The sequence below is a fragment of the Aulostomus chinensis genome, chromosome 15 (assembly GCF_037954235.1).
Source record: "Aulostomus chinensis isolate RoL2024-O1b breed Wild chromosome 15, RoL_Achi_v1.0, whole genome shotgun sequence".
Classification (NCBI taxonomy): Eukaryota; Metazoa; Chordata; class Actinopteri; order Syngnathiformes; family Aulostomidae; genus Aulostomus; species Aulostomus chinensis.
Genome location: NC_141334.1, coordinates 17,290,981 through 17,310,843, shown reverse-complemented (window position 1 = coordinate 17,310,843; position 19,863 = coordinate 17,290,981). Strand labels below are relative to the sequence as shown.

At 40.8% G+C, this 19,863-nt stretch overlaps 1 protein-coding gene across 2 annotated transcripts; it reads right to left on the bottom strand.

The window, feature by feature from the left end:
- Positions 1-1,782: 1,782 nt before the first annotated feature.
- On the bottom strand, positions 1,783-16,634 carry kif4 (kinesin family member 4). 2 transcript variants are annotated; one of them, XM_086225980.1, is made up of 31 exons: positions 16,442-16,634; positions 14,284-14,433; positions 13,945-14,059; positions 13,587-13,777; positions 13,396-13,485; positions 13,072-13,238; positions 12,585-12,679; positions 12,314-12,433; positions 11,769-11,944; positions 11,148-11,209; positions 10,901-11,033; positions 10,726-10,784; positions 10,336-10,441; positions 9,908-10,015; positions 9,333-9,506; positions 8,759-8,862; positions 8,475-8,619; positions 7,953-8,063; positions 7,766-7,849; positions 7,410-7,523; positions 7,021-7,176; positions 6,800-6,897; positions 6,364-6,493; positions 6,069-6,239; positions 5,857-5,973; positions 5,695-5,772; positions 5,110-5,211; positions 4,508-4,672; positions 4,208-4,333; positions 3,706-3,822; positions 1,783-2,565 (listed from the first exon to the last, which is right to left on the bottom strand). In XM_086225980.1, the coding sequence occupies exons 2-31, from the start codon at positions 14,404-14,406 to the stop codon at positions 2,362-2,364; spliced, it is 3,741 nt and encodes a 1,246-aa protein (XP_086082106.1). In that variant the 5' UTR covers positions 14,407-14,433; positions 16,442-16,634; the 3' UTR covers positions 1,783-2,361. The 2 variants fall into 2 exon arrangements, with proteins under 2 accessions (XP_086082106.1, XP_086082107.1); XM_086225981.1 differs by having other exon boundaries at positions 16,554-16,630.
- Positions 16,635-19,863: the final 3,229 nt, after the last annotated feature.

The following is a 19,863-nucleotide window of genomic DNA, read 5'->3' as shown; positions in this document are numbered from 1 at the left end:
TCTTTCAGAAATGTCCACCCTCGTTTCATCTTCATCATCCAGGTAGGTGGCAGCATTTGTATCAAGAATGTCTCGGTACATTTTTCCATTCATCCTTCCTTCAATTAATTAAAAGTTTGCCAGTGCCTTATACTGAAAAACAGCCCCGCACCCTGATGGTCCCACCTCCAGACGTCACTGTTGGTACAGTGTTTTTGGGGTGATGTGCAGTGCCATTGGACCTCCAAACATGGTGTGTATCGTGGCATCCAAAGAGTTCAATTTTGGTATCCAAAGAGTTCATTTTTGGTCTCATCTGACCAGACTGTATCCTCCCAGGATTTCACTGGCTTGTCTAAATGTTGTGCAGCAAACTAAACAAGCTTCAACATGTTTTTTTCTTCAGTAATGGAGTCTTGTGTGGTGAGCGTGCGTACAGGCCATGGCTGCTGACAACGTTACTTCTTATTTTCTTTGAAACAATTGTACCCGCTAATTCCAGGTCTTTCTGAAGCTCTCCACAAGTGGTCCTTGGCTCTTAGGCAATTCTTTTGATAATTCCTTTAACTCCCTTGTCAGAAATCTTGTGAGGAGCACCTGGTCGTGGCCGGTTTATGGTGAAATGATGTTTCCACTTCTGGATTACGGCCCCAACAGTGCTCACTGGAACACTCCGAAGTTTAGAAATCCTACGTAACCAATGCCATCAGTAGGTTTTGCAACAGTAAGGTTGCGAAGGTCTTGTGGGAGCTCTTTGCTTTTACCCATCATGAGATTTGTCTTGTGGGACACCTTGGCAATGAGACACCTTTTTACAGGCCTTCAATTGGTATTAAACCAGCTGACATTAATTTGCACCGACAAGGAGCAGGATTGCTTCCTAATTACTGACAGATTTCAGCCGGTGTCTTGGCTTTCCTTGCCTTTTTGTGCCTCCATTTCTTCATGTGTTCAATACTTCTTGTCTGTCATTCAATTTTTTTAAAAAAAAACAAAGTACTTAATTTATTAGACATCTAAGGTTGGATTTCTTTGCATGTGTGGGTTGCGTGGGTTGTTACTGACATCTGGTGAAAATTTCACATCAGTGGCACCTTGAGAAATATATTCACTGAGAAAAACGGTGATGTGTTCAAAACTTATTTTAGCCGTTGTACAAATAAGGAGCGATGCTATTCGGCTACACAGCACGAACAAGGGAATCATAGTAACATAAAGGAGTGAACAAAAATCCGGAAAAAAGCCCCCCAAAAAACCTGATGAACACATTGAAGCACTTAGCAGCTGCTGAATCAGAAATATTCCAGCCTCAGCAAACTGAAGGAGATGCTGCATGAGGGAGAATAAGATGGCAAAACCCAATCAGCTGTGAAATGACCCAACTAGTCAGTATCTATATAGATTGAACTTGGTGGTATAATTGTTGCACCATTAACTCATCCTCTCGTCAACAACGTGGAACATATAAAGGGTCCCTACCATGTGATGTTCAGGGTTACTGGCCTATTTGACCGTAAACCTTCAGAACAGGATCCCAGACACAATTCAGAGCATTTTTGAATTGAACTTTAAACAAATGACAGTTCTTGACATCACGAACTGAGGTTTTTCAGCTGTGGCCTTTACAGGAGAATGTAGAGCCCAAGAGACTGAGAACTGCATTATATTCTAAACACCAAAACACAGTGACGGAGCAATTTTACTGTTAGTCTGAGCATTTGAGATACTTGAGTGTACAATATTGTTTGACTGGAGGGGGCATAAGAAAAGTGCCCATATAAATGAGCATCAAAAACAACAGCATTTCTGTTAAAGGTTTATTTTTAAATTTAATATTTCAAAAAACCCTTTCAACTAAAGATACATTTCTTGGAAGAAACTGCAATGAAAGTCAGTCAATGAATAAAAAGAATGAAATAAATTAGTTTACATCAACTTATGATGGCTAAACATTCTAAACATGTTCAGATGAATGAAAGAAAGTGTTAGATGTTCTTTAAAACCAAATTTGACTGTAAGACTAAATTCATCTCTGACGAAAAACCTCAAGGCTGCTCCCTGAGATATTGCTAGGCTGGTGAGCAGAGGAGAACTGGGCTGGAGACCAAGAAGGGACCTTAGGGGCCCGCTGAGGAACGTTAAGTCTCCATGTAGATGGAGAAAAGGAGGATGTGAAGAAAAGGTAAAGGTTTCTTGATCATATCATAGTGCATTCTAGTAAAACCTCAATATTCACAGTCCTTGTGTATCTCTAGAGTGTTTGAGTATCAACAGCTACTTTCAAGTTGCAGTTAAGTCACATATAAAAACACATAAAACACAAAGACGAAACATTTAACACCTAAGTTTTAAAACAACAAACTCTACCGCAGTCTACCCTGGTTAAGATTCTTCTCTGATCGGAGTGCACCCAGAGAAAAAACTGTTCTGAAAACTCGTCAGGATTCTCTTCTTCTTCTTGAGGAAACTGACCGTCGTCGTGTCCTCCTGGTCAAGATCCTCCTCCTCTTCCTCAGCCAAGATGGGTTTCCTGACCAACTTCAGGTCTGCAGTGGCATGTCCCATGTCTCCAATTTCTTTTAGCACCTAAACACAGAACGATGGTACACTAACGTAAGGTCTACGTGCTTGAAAGTGCCTGTGGCAACAAGCATGGAGGTGAGATACCACAGTGTTTCCTGCAGAGCAGCAGACGGACTGATGGGAGATGTAAGAGTAATGAATTTCACTCTCAGCCTCCTGGTCTGAGATGTTCCAGACTTCAAGTACTTGACTGATTGAACAGGAAGACTCAAATCAAATCAAACAGACTGAACTTACACAGTGGTGAACTAATTATAAAAACAAACAAACAAACGTCAGCGTGCAGGCCAGTCTGATTGGTTTCTGAACTGGTTCTGCCCACGCTATCATTAGCAGATAATGAGATCCGATTTGCAGAGTCCTGACGTTGCCAGTGTTGAGGCAGTAAACCACTTCTGAAGCCGCTGAACCTTCCCCAGACTTTACCCCAGTATTTGGTTTAACACGGATTAGAAATGGATGGCTTGGAGAACACGCAGATTTGCTGCTACGCTGTTGCCTGCTACAAGGGGGCTGCACTGTATTAAAATATAAAGAAATCAACACAATCACATTAGAGGCTCCATGACATGGATCTACCATGTTTCATCTCCAGAACATTTGAGCGGCATAAACATGTCCCGCTTACAATAACACTAATGGGGGCCACAATTGGGACATACGTTGGACGTGACATGCGTTGGCAAGTGGTTACAGGAAAAACATTTTAATGCGTTAAAGTCGTGTCTCCTTCCTCCCTCTCAACGTGAGCTGAAACTTTTTTCGGATGGCCGAAAAGGAGGACGCGCTACACCTTTAAAACAAGACAAGATGCACACCACGAAACAATATATCATCATCGTAACATACGGACATTATTAGTGTGTTTCCGTCAAACCCGACATATCAGCAACAACATCTGTGGAGAAACAGATTGTGAGTGATGCAAAAGCCCTGAGATCCAATTCAAGCTTCTAGTCAAACACATCTGTAAGAATCGGATTCCAATCTACCAGCTGTGGTTCGGATCAGATTTTGGGGTAACAAAATTAAACAAAAAATGATAACACTTATTGATCAAAGGTTTCTTTCTGCTGTCCAGGGTCTTTCAAATCATTCTGGATTTGCCAGATGAATGATTGGTGTTGACAGGATGCTTACTACCTTCTTAGTGGGTGTACAAGATGGCGGCTTGAAGAATGTGCTGTTGTCTGGGCTGGCAGATGGCAGGTCCTGAAGAGACACAGAGTCTCTGGAAGCACTGTCGGACTGACTCACATCCTGAAAGGAGTCAAACAATTAGATTCTAGTCACTGCTCTGACTTGTATGTTTTTATCCAACAGAACCTTTTTCTCATGATGCTTATTCTGTAAACGATTCAACAATATAAATCTAACATTACTGTCAGAGCTGAACCTTGTTGGTCACTACTCTCAGCTTTAATTGAATACCACATAGGAGGCATCTGAGTGTGTGTTGCTCAGTCACGACCGACAAAAGGAGCAAGTGACCGTTTTTTTGGGGGGGGGGGGGGGGTCTGATGCTCCTATTACCTTCTGTTTGAATGTCATACATCAGCTATTAAGAGGTTCAGCTCCATGGTGACTCTCTCTGGGTAAACCCCCCCAACACCTCATGAGGAAGAGCACATGACAGGTAACACACCTCAGCAAGCACCTGGTTGTCCAGATTTCGACATTTGTCATGATCACACTGGCAGTTTTCTCCACACGTCATCTTTCCCTTGCGGCACCTGCAGTGCTTGTTGCTGCAGCGACCTTTGCATGCACACTGAAGAAAACAAGATCATCATTAATCACAATCCCCCCAATTAATGCGATTCATCAAAAAACACATTGACAGCTCAACACTGTGCAAAGCAGCACGCCCACACACACACACGCCCACAAAAACACTCTTAATGACAGGAGAATGACTGTTTGGTTCCCTCGATCAAAGTTTTACCCCAGTTGCTTTGGGTTTCTTGGAGTTTCTTCGTCCCTTCTCAGGTTTTTCAGGACGCCACTCGTCTGATTCTTCGTCTTCATCCTCACTGGGAGACATCAGCTCTTCGATGTTGATTGCCATGTTCAGTGGAGCTTTAGCGGTGGTAAAGCGCTTCACTTTTGGCTTTTGATGGTTTGGAACACAAGCAGAGAACATCGGAACACTTGAATTTTAAAACAATATGCCCGATGCATTTTTTGTGTGAAATCAGAGAAAGCCATTTTCAAACTCAGAATTTTACAGTACATCAACACCTCATCTCAGAGGGATTGTTCCTTCTAATTACATGGACATCCTCAATGGTATGAGGTCCAGCTGTACTTAAAAATGTCAATTAGACACCAAACGTCCTTGGTGATGAAGTCAGTTGAAATAAAACTTGTAGACTTGTCCTGCACTGAATAAATATTCACAGAATTATTCATCTTGGGTGCAATGCTTTCAAATACAAAATATTCTCAATAATTGCAGAGAAATAACCCGTCAATTTATGAGAAAACTGAGGCAGCCGTGGATAAAAATGAAGCTTTGACCATAGAATATCTTTGATGACATCATACCTTCAGAGGAACATACTCAAAAGAATCATCAGGGCTCTTTTCATTGGCGGTTGAAGGCAAAAATGTTTTCTTTCCGCTTGCCAAATGGAGCAGAGAAAGTTTCTGTGGAGGGAAAACAGGAGACGATCATGCAACTCACAACGTAGATACATGCAGTACTTGACTCTGTTGGACACTTAAATTACTCTCTTGGAAAACTTCTGTCTGCGCCATAAATATCAGTATCGTTCATATAATTGGTGTTCCAGCCTCGGCTGGTGCCTGCCCTATAGGATGGCCTGATGGAAGACCACCCCTTGTCAGCTGAAAACTGCTGAGAATGGATGTTTAATGTTGTTGATTTGGCTCCTTTGAAGAGGTCAGCAGCCCTTGAGTGAGAGTCTGTTCATCTTCAAATGCAGACTGATTAAGACATTACTCACAGCATTCCGTTTGCTAATGTTTTACAACTGAAGAGAATGCCCCCGTGCTATTGTTCCTCTAGGTGGCCTGGGTACAGTGAGGCTCAGATTAGGGGGAAAATTGCACTTAAAAATAAAAAGACAGCATCGTGGAGACAATAAACTGAATAAATCATGCAGTCACCTGTCTGTATTGCTCATTCTGCTCCACCAGTTTCTGGTTCTGCTCACTTAGGTCACGCAATTTTTCAAGCTCCTCTTCCTAAAAGATACATCATCATTTGGAGATAATTCAGCAAACTTCCTCCTTAAACAGAAAAGTTGTATTCAGAGGGCAAAGACGAACTTGAACTCTGAGGTGTTGGAGAAGCTCCCTTTCTTTCGAACTCTCCTCATCTTTCTTTGTTTCATCTGATTCTCCACAGATGGGTTTGTTCTGTAGCTGGTTGAGGAGGTAGAGAACCTATAGAGAGGACAAGTTAAATAAATGTGAACCACTCTATGAACACATCTCTGAAGTTATAAACTGGTATATGAAGACTAAACAGACAGGAGAACCTTCTCTTGATGCCTCTGCTCCAGTTCCACCAGCTGCTGCTGGTGCTCCATGTCCATGGTGGACATTACATTTCTCTCGTCAGCCAGCATTTTCCTCAAATCTTGTCCATTTCCCTTTTCCTGCAAGAGTTCACTCTCCAGCTTGGCGCTGGCCGTCTTAGCAGACACCAGCTGGGGAAGCAAAGCACATTTTGGTTTTGCTTTTTGGGTTTTGTTTATTTAAATACAGAACACACACGAAGTGATTCAACAGAGATGTGCATATAAAACTATACATTGGCATTTTTTTGCTCACCTCAGACATCAGGACCTTGACTGCACACTTGGCATCAATGATGCTTGTGAGGCTGTCTATGCGCTGTTTCAGGCGCCCCTCACTGTCTGCAGCAAGAACTTTCTGCTGAAGGTCGGCTATCTGGGCATTCCTGTTAAAATAAAAAATAATCAGTCTCTCCTTGATGTCCAACATTTGCAACAAAATAAAGATATTATTGACACTGATACATGTAATATAAAAACCATTTATCTGTTAAAAAGGTCCACATGTGGTGTCCAGCTTCCTCAGGCAGAGGTGACACAGATGGGTTTGTAATAAGAATATTGCAGTGTACTCAATAAATGCTGCATAGATGAGCACCACAATATCTTGATAACAGATGGGAGGATGACTCAGAGCAGGTGATTTATAGTCAAAGATTCCATCTGTTCAGACAACAGATAATCCTACTCACCTGAGGCCCATTTCTGTCTCCAAATTCTCCACCTGTTTGATCAAAGGGGCCTCTAGCGCCCCCTGGGTCTCCAGCTCAGAGATGATCAACGTTCGACGCTGCATGGAGGGACACCACACAAACAATGAAGTCTCTGGAGTTGGAGTCCTGGATGTCCAAGTCATGGTTCATTTGGTTCTACTCGTGCATCGTTGTATTATGGTAGAGAACTCTCAGCTCACCCTGATTTTGGCAGCAGGTCGCTCCCCTGCATCCAACTGCTGTTTGAGGTGGTTTATCTCCTGAGCCAAGACCTTCCTGTCCTCCAGCAGGTCGTTGAGGTGGCGCCGGGCCTCCTCTGTGCTCACCATCACCTCCACTTCATTGAGAAGCCAGGTCTGATTGTAAACACAGAGTCACAGAGTTGAGGCAGTGACACTGTCAACAATCTATTCTGGATTCATTAAAAATATGCATTCAATATGTTTTCAGTTTAGATGATGATTATACTGCCATGTTTTACAGGAAAGCTGACAATTATATTCTAATCAGACTCTTGAATAATGAAGTCTAAAAGAGAAAATGTGAGCCGTGGTGAGTACAGAGAAGCCCTAAAATCAGCTTTTCCTACCTTAACTCTTGCAGCAGCTCCCTCCATCCCCCTGTTCTGGGAATCTTTACGTTTCTCTGCCACCTCACTTCTCTTCTGCAGAGCATCTTTCAACCGCTTGTTTGCAGCTGCAGCCTGTATAGGTAAAATAACAAATAAGCTAATGAGAGCCAATTCCAGTGGCGCTTATATCAAGGAAGTTAACTTCACCAGAGTTTGAGGCTGGAGGAGTGACTCGGGTTTATGTCCAAGTCGTTAGAAATTACTGTATCACATTCAAATGCAACAACTGGTGGATACTTTTAATTTCATACATTTAGCACATCTTCTTGTCAGTACTCAAAAGTAAATTGCAGAAACGTAGCCTGAAATTTCACCTCCTCTGTTTTTCGACGCAGTACATTGGCCTGTTTCTGGAAATCCCTCTCGAGTTTCAGCAACTCATACTGCCGTTTACGATCCTGTAAAATAGAGATTGACAACTTTAGAGGTTTAGAGAAACACAAAAACCTTTTAAAAGAGCGACCCAAATGTCCTGACAGTTATTCAAGAAACTCCACATACCTTCTCTTTGAGTTGCAGTACCTCTCTGTCCTTCTTGCTCTTCCAGGTTCTGAATTTCTCAGAGTCCTCCCTCATCTGCTTCATCAGCTGTGTACGCTGGGTCTTCATAGCCTGCCAGGACATAGCAGTACTGGGCTTGGTTTGGGCATCTGGGACTTACACATGTAGCTAGCAAAGTTTCACAGTACTTTGCTCTACACCCACTCAGAGCACACGGTGATGCAATGTCATGAAATTTGGTCTTATATTTCTGAAGAATATTCTAAACTCTAAAGCAGTTCTTTAACCTACAAGAGTATTTTGTATTTGGCTGGCACTTTCTGCATTCTGCAGTCACAAGGAAGTGATACAGAGGAAAAAAAGCCAATTGTGAGCTCAAGACACCCATTTTGTGTGTACTTCAAAGACAAATTACACTTTTTTGGATTAAGTATCACGTATAATCAGGAGTCTTTAAAAAAAAAATCTGTGAGACCCATCACTATCTGCAGACCTCAATAAGTCCAGAAAATCATCAGTTACCTGTATCTCCTGCATGAGTTTGCTAACTTTTTGGACTGAAGATTCTTTGACTTTCAGCAGCTTGGACTGCTCCAGAAGCTTCTTCTTCATGTCAGTGAGCTGGCCTTCAAGCTCCTGCAGCCTCTTCCTCCGCTGCTCACTCAGCCTAAAAAAAGATGTGCATGTCAAATACATAAGACAGCAAAGAGTGGGAGCTTAGGAGATTACTTTCCAGATTCATAGCCAAACAAATTTACTTCATAACTTGTATTCCCAAAGGCACTGCAGCCAAAACATGCTCATACTTAGCCTGATTGGTGTCTTTCTTTGCAGACTGAAGAGCCAAAACAAGTTCCTCTTTCTCTTTCTGCAGAGAGTCAACTGCAGACTGAAGAGTCTGCACATTTTTCTGTGAGGCAAAAATACACGAGATCCACCATTTAGCGTTCAACTGTACAAAGACAATAAAGTTACCATGGCTCATTGATATAATCACAATTCATTTTAAAGTCTCATAGAGAGACTACCGAGTTCACTAATGGTACTACAGGAGCTTAACTAAAACCTAACCCTTTTTTAACACTGCAAATTCAACATGTCGCTTAAAAAAGGCCATAAACAACAAACTGATGATTTCAAACTCAAAGCAAACAATGATACAACCTCCTATAATTTCCAACTCATGCATATAATATTAAATTCTCCTTCCTTCAGCATATCTGATGTGCCTGAACACATCAGTGGTGTAACCTGGGCTCAGATGTTTGGGTCTTTCACATAAGACATCATCAGTCAGGCACAAGTATCTAAGTAATACAAATCTGGATTTTACAGGGTTTGAAAACACGACAGTCAAAGATGGAAACCAGATCCCCTTGCCTGGTGTTCTGACTGCATCGGCTCCAACTGGCTGTCATTCTGGCACATTTTCCTCACAAAAGCTTCTTTTAAAGTCAACACTTTGTTGAGCTCAAAAAGTTCCTTGGAGAGCTGAGCCTGCCGCAATGCATGATGGGTTGTAAAGGTCTCCGTTGAGTCTTTACAAGTGATATCCTGTTGAATGCAGAAGAGTTCTTAATGACACTTCATTTAAAGAGATATCTGATCATTTAAAAACACTGCACATTAGAACAGAGGTGTATACACTGTTTTAGTGTTTTTATTCAGCTGTCATCTTTTTAATTCTAAAGGCTCCATATGATGAAAATGTGTGTCTATTGTATCATGTGTTCATTTTATACTTGGAGATGTAAAAAAATGTCAGTGTTTACCCCTGCTGCTCCCCCAAAGTCCTCCCCTGCTTTACAAGCCAAGAACAATTTGATGGTTTATATGATTTTTCAGTCATCAACACTCCTCTTGTGGCTACATCATTACAGGAATGCTATAATGATATTTGTACTACTTTAGTATGGAAGTGCTCAACTTGGGATCTTTAAGAAAAAGATACATACTGATGGGGACTCATCTGCTCCATTCTTACTGCCGTTCCCGGACACCTCTGCTCCATCCTCTCCTGCAGTCATGGCGTCAATGGAGGCTGCAATGCCTGCACTCTCATTCTTAGACAAAGAAAGGAAAGGACCAACCCATGAAATGCATGTACTTCAGACAGTTCAATTCAAGTGTTGAATCAGAGCCCACACATGGCCCGCTCCAAAAATTCAAACAGACTTTTAAATGACATGCAATTACAGTGAAATTGGGCCAACAAGCTCTTTCATTATCATTATTATCATTATTATTAGTAGTAGTAGGCAATTTCCATATAAAAAATACAGGACAACTAAATAATAAAGATGTCTTCAGTGGGTGAATGACTAATTACGAACGACCAAAGCATCATCTTTTGGTACATTAATATTCAGGTTGCCTGTGGTACCTTGAGCTCCAAGATGATTTCTTGCAGATTCCTCATCACCTCGACGTTCTCCTTCATCTCCTGGTCCTCCAGTGTCTCCAAAACTTTCTCTAGATTCACTGTGCACCTGAAATAAATACCAGCGAAGCTAAATAGTAGCACCAAGGAATCAAAAGTAAGGAAATATCTTGTTCAATTCAGCTGTTGTCATATTTTACGACCTTTTGTCAGACTTGCAGAAATCTAACTTTAGTATAAATTAAGTAAATAATAAGCTCTTAGGTAAACAATAACAAGTAGCTGAAATGATGAACCAAACTGGCTTTGGTAATTAAAAACTAAACAAAGGCTTAAACAAGAATAGCTTTAGGCCTCTGTGTGCCTCCTGGCTTCACGCCTTTATAAACTTACGCTGCATGGTGCCGCAGTTGTTCCAGTTTGCTTTGTAGTTTCTCATTTGCTTGTTCAGTCTGTCGTAAAAAAAACATGCATAGATAATTATTTTCCACCATCTTCATCAGTCGCAACAGTTTCCCATCAACTTTCAACAGACTTGTGGGGAGAATTGGTCAACGGTTTGGCTCACCATTATGATCTTCTCAAACATGAGGGCTGTCTGTCCAGCTGCCTCACTCAGCTCCCTGCTCAACTTATTGTTCTCATCCTGCAGAGTGCGGTTCCTTTCCAAAAGCTTATTCACATTCTCTGATGACTCTGGCCTGAAACACGAGGACCGAGTGCCAACTATGACCTTTTGTTACATACACTGAGGGAGTAATAGTTATCCAAACAACTGGCAGGACAACAGGGTACCAGGGGATTTTGGGTCTTACCCTGACAGCATAGGTGCCACTCCTCCTCTAGCATGAAGAAGCATCACCTGCAGCTCCTGAACCTGTGGACAAAATGTGCTTAAATAAAGACATTTTCCGGATTTTATATCAAAAGAAGCCTTATAAGTCTTTGATTTATTTCCTAATCAGTAATCAATAGAAATAAAGATTTCCAACTTGTTAATCTGGCAGCACAGTGGTGCAGTGGTTAGTACTGTTGCCTTACAGCAAGAAGGTTCTGGGTTCGACCCCTGGATCTTTCTGTGTGGAGTCTGCATATTCTCCCTGTGCCTGCGTGGGTTCTCTCCGGGTACTCCGGCTTCCCCCCACAGTCCGAAGACGTGTCAGTTAGGTTAATTGGATACTCTAAATTGACTGTAGGTGTGGCTGTGAGTGTGCATGGTTGTCTGTCTATATGTGTTGGCCCTGCGATGGACTGGCGACCCGCCCAGGGTGAACCCTGCCTCTTGCCTGAAGTCAGCTGGGATAGGCTCTAGCGACCCTTAACGGATGAGTGGTATAGAGAATGGATGGGTGGAACTAGTAAACTTATGTTGCAGCTCTGCAAGGCAACGGTACGTGGAACAACACTACACAGGATTCCTATCTATATTTATGCACCTGTTGTTTCAAACGGCTCATTTCTGCAGCTCTGGGGTCAACATTGACTATAGGTTTGTTTTTAATCTTGCGAGCTCTGTCGGCGTATCGCAGTGTGTTGATGGTCTCTTCCATGTTTGAGTCTGCAGGACTGACGCAGGCGATCATTAATGTGTGGCTGTTGCCTCCCAACGAATCTGATGAAACACACACACAAGTTCAGAAAAGCAGCAGCACTGAGAAAATCTTCAAAAGCTAAAAAAAATAGGCCCACTTCAGAGAAAAAAAATTCAAGCTATACACAGTTAAGCATACAACAGTATACATCACCAAAAGATTATGTAATCAATACAAAAGCAAAACAACCTTAATTTGTGTTTAACTGAATAGATGCAGGAATGAAAAACAAGCCCTTCAATCCAACTCAGCTAACAGAAGCAGGATTCAGTGTTTCCTTTTACAAATAGGCTTTACTTGTAGCTTTAAAGGTCCTCAAAGTTAGGCTGGTGTCTGGGACTGACCTCATGACCACTATGTAACTTCTCAACATCTTAATCAAAGCCTACCCTGCAGCAGGCGGGTGAGCTTGGAGTCTCTGTATGGAACAAAGGCATTTTTCTTGCTTTCATCCCCCAGGGCACTGATCACATTACCCAAAGACAAAAGGCCTCGATTGATGCTGATGCCTGAAGATGAAAAACACCGGGAACAGAATCGCTCTTTTTGAGGACACCACGAAGTGTATAAAACACAAACTTTATACTGTAGTATTTATCATAAGGTGACAGTTAAATTAGAGGTTGAATATTTGAAAACATACTGGACGATTCTGATTACCTTCCTTTAAACGATCCCCCTCTGCTTTGGTTTTCTTTTGCCTCTCTGAACCAGCCAGATCCACAAGGTGTAATTTGGAAACAATGGAGTCCACTCTGAAACAATAAAAAGGAAACAAATGTTGAACTTGGAAAAAAACACCAACACAGTGTCTGGACAGTTTTGTTGAAAATTTAATATTCTTAATTTATGGAAAATACTTCTCATTTTATCCAGATGGTTGCTGGTCTTCTTATGCAACAAAAATCCCATCTTTGTTTCCAGATCATACGTATTTATAGTCGCTCACCTCCGTAAGCCTCCAACCCTTAATCTGAAGTTCACTTTTCAATGAAGGACAGACTGCTTCTTCCAAAAGTTGCTCCTCTAAATCAAAATCTGATAGCATAACTATGGCCGGCAGCATTCAAATGTGATTAATTTAAAATGAAGTGTTATGTATGAAGCAAGATGAAATGATTCTGGGGGAAAACACCATGAAACTCACTTGTCGCTGCCTCTGCGCTGCTCCAGTGTGATGGTGAAGATGGCGTGTGAACGGGAGGAAGCAGCATTCATTGCAGTGGAGCCAACAGTACGAGCCGAGTTGCCGAGCTCTAAGCAGCCCACCATCTCATGGGCTGAGAACACCTGCCTCTCAGTTAACCCCACAATCTGTGTAATGGGACAGTAAAAATAAAAGCTAACATGGTATCTATCATCTGCTGTTGATCACAGTGATAATGGTTATTCATGGTTACAGTTTTTGTCATGTTCCTCTAGCTATGTATGAAAATATGTTGGTATTCTTCCAAGCACGACAGTCACTCACCTTAATGCCCTCTTTGGGATCTTCCCTAATGCTGATAGCAGGTTTATCTCGAGAAGTACACAGCAAATCCAACACATCTTCATTGTAGATCTACAATCAAGTGAAAAGGCTTAACTAACTTGGTTTAATCTTGACGACTATGTATTTCTTAACTACATCAAATTCATAGTCAATGTCAAAAATCAAACAACCTCCAGATAAGAAACTGCCAGGCCAAATTCACAGTCTTTTTTCTTTTCCTTTTCCTCAAAGATTCTTCTGATGACACGAGGAATAACTCCAACTGAAGGATCGTTCTTCTGAGCAGATGTGTATGTTCCTCCCATGGAGAAGGTCTTTCCAGACCCCGTCTGTCCATAAGCAAGAACCGTGGCATGATAACCTAAGAAAGGCACGTCTTTAGTCACTCAGCATCTTAGATCATTTTAATTAAATTGTGTTTATTGTTAATCCTCATATTTGTGCTGCCAGTGGTGAGTAAAGTCCCTAAAGCGGCGGCTTTATCACATGGAGGCTTCAAGAAATAATCCCTTAAAAAGACACAGCTACCTTTGAAAAGCCCACTCAACAGGGGCGATATAGTTGTGGTGAAGACTTCTTCTTGCTCAGCAGTGGGATCAAATACGTAATCGTAGGTAAACGCCTTCTCTGTGCCAACGATCACCTGAAAATAAACAACTCTTTTAGCAATTGCTACTAATATAAACCAGACAGACTCCACAGCTGGGGCTCAGCAATTAATCTAATTTTTTGAACTGAATTCCGTTCATTTATGATGGTCTCCCGGTCCTTCAGCTGCTTGAAGGTAAGATTGGTTCAAAGATCACCCAAGAACCTTTAAAGGAGAAAAAAAAAGATCTTTTTCCTGGGCTGCAAGTAAGTACAGACCTGTGGCTCCCCGGGCACAAAGGTGAGACAGCACTGACATCCCTCATTGATTTCTTTTGGCACCAAAGGGCGGCACCGCAAGGCAACCCGCACCGGAATCACCTTTGCATCCTCGTTTGTCATGGTGCAGGATTCAAGTCCAACCTACAGCTAGTGATAACAAAATAACAAAAACCAAAACAAAACAACCCCCCCACCACACACAGAAAGATTATTTTGGAGACTTTGGTAAATGCTATTGTAAGTAAGAAAAACATTCAAACTAAGTGGGTATAATAACATTTCTCTTCAGCTCTGGAATGAGTAATGAAATCTAATGCAAACACTAGCATTGCTAGAGAATGGCAGGTAATTCAAAGACTAACTGCATAAAATTTCTAGACAATCAGTGACTTCTTACTGAATAATGGCCAACATAAAATACTAAAACCTTCGAGTAGTTCTGCTGTTGCAATGACATTTCTGTTATTATATAACGGCCAAGTGTACAATGTTGTACTATGCAGGACTTGGATGCCAAATAAAATTTCAAGACAAAGACTTTAAAAGAAAAAGCACTGATCTCTATTAGTATGAAAATGAACTTCCATTGCATTTATACATGGAATATAAAGTGGCTAAATCATGAATTATAACATGTTATTCAAGGTCAGTACTTTAAAATGTTGGTAACTGCCTCCATTTCTGGTGTAACTCCTTTCAATTTTGTCTCATTGTCACAGAGAATTAGACTGATGCAGAATGCTTGATTAAAATGATGATCTGAGTATTTATTTTTAGCAGTCGGATCAAAGAATGTCCTATATTGCACTAAATCGCCACAGATGTTGACAAGCATCCGAGATGGACCATATCTCTGTTTATGAAGCTACAAGATTCAGTGTATTTGTTGCACGTTATAACAATGCATCTTCCATTCAAGACCGATCAAAACTGGAAAGTGCAATACAAAATTTGAATAATCCTGTATGTAACATTACTAAACCAGTTGTCAGGAAACATGAGACAGCTAGCTACACTAATGGACTTGCTAATGAGGTTCAGCTTTTGGTGTCATTTCTTTGTGTGGCTGGAAAAAGCACTAAGCAAATACTTTAGTCCAGTCAACTGGTTTTGGGGAAATTAAATAACAGGTTTGATCTCTGGGAAATTATTTTTCCATTCCATCCTCATAGCCTGTGAGCTGGCATACATTATAATACAGACTCCATCTTTGATGCCAGTATGGATTCATTTATTGTCATTCAACTGTGGACTTTTCTCGACCTCGATGATATAACTACAGCCTGTGGCAACAAAATGTGATTATAGAATCATTTTTAAATGAAGTGCTATGGTCTGCAGCAAGTGGAAAATAATGATGGAAAAATTGAGGGAAAACATCACCAAACTCATTTGATGTTGCTTCTGTGCTGTCAATTTTCACACACCACATTCAATTTTAGAGCACATTGGAACCATGAGGATGATATAGCAGCTATTTTTTAGATAAAAGTTATAGATGGGCCATTATACTGCATAATTTCTCTCTGTATTTGAGTAAGAGAAGTTGCTTGACTAATTCAAGCTTAGCTGAGAAGATAGTGTCACCATGGCAACCTCTACCTTCAGCGGAAGCCTCCAAGCTGGTTCCGATCAGCTGATTAGACCACTTCTCGTATGTCTGGGGTATTTACCAAACACTTGAATGACATTTTTATCAATCGAACTTCTATTTGACCCCATTTGTTTTAAACACTTTGTTACGTCATTTATTACGTTCAGTAAGGAGCTGGAGTTAATGATGGGACCAGTTTACACTTTGTATTACATGCTGCTGCACTTATTAATTACTATCAAATGTGTTGGTGAGTCTTGACATGTTAATTTTCATCAGAATAGTGAGTATCTGCTTAGTCTTCTAGCTGGATATTTTCATCATTTTATCGGTAAATATTACGTACAGTAGCTCATGTTCTTACAACGGTATAAACTTTCTTGAAACGAAGACAAAGCAAGTTGGTGTTTTACTAACGGGACCGAATTTGAGCTTAGCCATTGTTCAAGTGCAATTTTCAATAACTTGATGGTAGTTCAGCGAGCTGACGCAGACTAAAATGAAAAGTTGGCGTCCACACGATATTAACTGGGACCAAATATTAGTGAGACAACCACCTACCTCCTCGCGGACGCTCCAGAGTAACCGTCTGACTATGAAGGGTCGTCGTACCGACCAGAAGTGGCTCACTGTCGCTGACAAAAATATTAGACACTCTTCATAAAACGCTTACTTTATGTCCCCGGGCCTCGTCAAGCTCGGTATTGTTTCTGCCCGCCAGTTTCAAACATACAACTCCGCCTCCTCCATTCTTCTTCTATTTGTAAATTCACAGTAGAGTCAACGCTGCTGGGTTTGAATGCTGACCCCTACTGGACAAGCCAAAACTGACAGCATAAAGCATATAAAACAGCCTTGCACTTTTTTCAACCTTTCTGCTCAACTTTTCAGGACTGCTGCGACGAAAAACGTTTTTCTGCTCAAATGTATGTATACCTTTTTCCAATTTTTATTATAAGTGAATGCAGTAAACCCAGTGTAATGAGTATGCAAGCTTATTCAGGCAGCATTCATGTGAGTCACCAATTTACTTAGATATAAACACTTGGGTTAAAAACATTTTTCACTTCATGATCTAAGTCCAAATAAAAGTTGAAAATATGGGAGGTATAAGGGACAAAACCCTTCTCTTTTTATGAGATGTATTTTCAGGCTGCAATGCAAAATGAGGAGTGACTCCTCACTTCTGTCTGGAAGAAAAGGGTCACTGGGAGCCAGAGGGGAATTCAGCTGAGTCCAGATAAAGTGATGACAAGGTTTGTGCTGCCAGCTACACAGGCGATGTGGCAGATGTCACATACTTCTATTGCATTTTGTATGCATCTGATTAGCAGCATTAATACCTCCAGTACATTCAGTTCTGATAATTCTATGCATTTGCGTCACCACAGTGACATGTTATACTGAGGTTTAATGCATGAACAGTACTTCTACACACTCACAGTAATCTTATGACCTTGTGATCACCAAGGGGTGTACATTATCCATTCCAACACAGATGTCTAGCTCGGCCTCCACCTCTTCTGTGACAAACACCCCCCCCCCCCCCCCCCCCGTAGAAATGGAGTCACATTTTTACAGGATGAGCGATGGCAGCAAATTTCCACATGAAGCGTTTCAAGGACGTGTCTTATATTATGTGCAAAATGGTTTATGGTGTGTATAACCATTATAATCACTGAGCAGATGAAACCACAGAGGTCACAAAATGTGACTTGGTGGAGTGAAGAGATTTTGTGCAGAAAAAAGATGAAAGTTTGAAAGGGGTTGTTTGGTAATTCATAAATTCCAACAGGAGAGAAGTGAGTAACTGACGAGCAAAACTAGTTACAGCAGGAAGAAAAATGAACCTCAGGAAGGTACAGTATGTGGTTAACTCCACGTTCAGTCAAAAGATACAGCATGATTTCAAATTTTTGAATGTGGATTTATTTTTATGACTCATGCCTTGTTTTCAGTCAGCTTGTCAGAGGCAAGTGTGTCCAGCTCATGCTGCTGTGGGAAATTCCTCCACAGGGCCTAATAACAGCATACCCTGCCATCCCTGCTCCTAAGAATAGAACCGACAATGAATTACTGGAATAAAATAGTCAGTCTCTCATATATGATGATCGTGCACATCGGACTCTTACATGTTGTTAAACTTGCAGGAGAGATTTTATTTCCCACACCATTCTTTTTTTATAGCAGCAGTTGAACAACACACAGCTAACAGATCTACACAGAACTGTACAATATGTTTAAAGATGATGTATGTTATACTTAATCATACCAGAGATGGCATGACATAAATTATGGAACGGGAGGAAACAGTCTGTCACCCACTTTCCTGTTGTAGTTATAAAGATCATCTGGATGGAGTGGACTGCATTGCATTGACAGCATCTGTGCCAAAATCAATGGTTTGCACGAGTGGTGTTTTGTCATGACCAAGCTCCGCTCAGCTACACTAAGCCGCGTTTGCATACCAGTGTTGTGGTCCGCTAAGCTTAATGTGTAGTGATGGAGTTTCTAATTTACCTGTGAAAAATTAATGTCTGTTCAAAAGTGTTGTTTTCCAGTTATACATTTGAGGAGAAAAATAGTGTTTATAGCTATAAACTGTCGTACTAAATGAAGGACTTGACAGCCCAATGTATTTTTTGCAGCTTTGCTCATATATCTCACTGACCGTCCGATGTGGATTTTCTTGCTTTCGATTAAACTTGATTGGTTGGGTTGTAATTGAGTACAGTGAAGAAAGTAAGGAAATAGGCAGGTAGCAAAGACTTAAGAAATCAAAGTTTAATCTAAATTGTATATCGTATGATTATAATTGTAGCATTGGTGTCACTATTCATAAGACTATTTATATCTACAGTTTGTCTTACATTCATCTGTGACTTGAGACATTAACACTTTGTAGACTAAGATAGCGACTGAAATATTCGGTTCATTCATTGTACGAAGGCAGAGACGCAATAAGTAATTCAACTATGTGGCTCACGTCCTCAGTTTTGTTCAGACGCTCCTTTTAAAACGCAAGGAACCTTCGAATAAATAGCAGAGCAAAGTTGTATAGTTCAGCTCTGAAGCGGAATTTGAGAAATTTATAACAGTAGTGTTTTTTACTTATGTGTCAGTGATGAAGTTTAACTGACACTCAGCAGTGATTCTGTGAATATGTTTGCTGGTCGGCAAATGGAAGCAAAAGCGCTGATAATTTCGATCCTACGAAAACGATCACAGATCATTTTAAATGACGCGTGCTGGCTCAGCCGTAAGGCAATTTATTCTTAAATGTTCAGATGTGGAAAAACAACTGTCAATTACTTTGACTTCACATCCCAGGACTGAACTGATTCCGGACTAATATCAGCAATCAGCCTTTCTACAGCTTCACATTTACAACTGGAAAGAACGTTTCAGAAAAAGCAATGTGAATCCTGTGAGCTGACAGAAAGCAGAATTCTTTTCACCACTGATCAGACTTGGTGAGGACACGTCAAAGCTGAAGGAAAAGAATTTCAAATAGCTCAAAACTTCCAGTAAATATACCCATTAATATACTTAGAAATATGAACATGTTTATATTTGAACAGTTTCTGTAACAGAAATTATGGAGTTGAAAGAGCACAAATAAGTATGTAACATGTATGCTGTATATAAGCAATAATATTATCAAAGATTTTTTTAAGTCAGATAGTATTTCTGGACACATGGGCAGAGATAGAAATACATTATCTTTGAAAAGAAAAGCATCTTTATCTGCTATACATGCACACCAAATCTGAGACCACTAAACGCTGATTTAGAATCTAAAAATGTAGATCAAGTGTTGTTGTTTTCCAGCACTCTCTGCCCTGCATCATGAGTCAGGGCATGATCATCATCAGCTGATCCTATGATCTCTATTTATCTATGACATTTTGACAATGTCCACTCCTCTCAGTACTGATAAACATGTTTTTTGTTTTTTTTTAAAGAAATAAACTAGTTCTAAA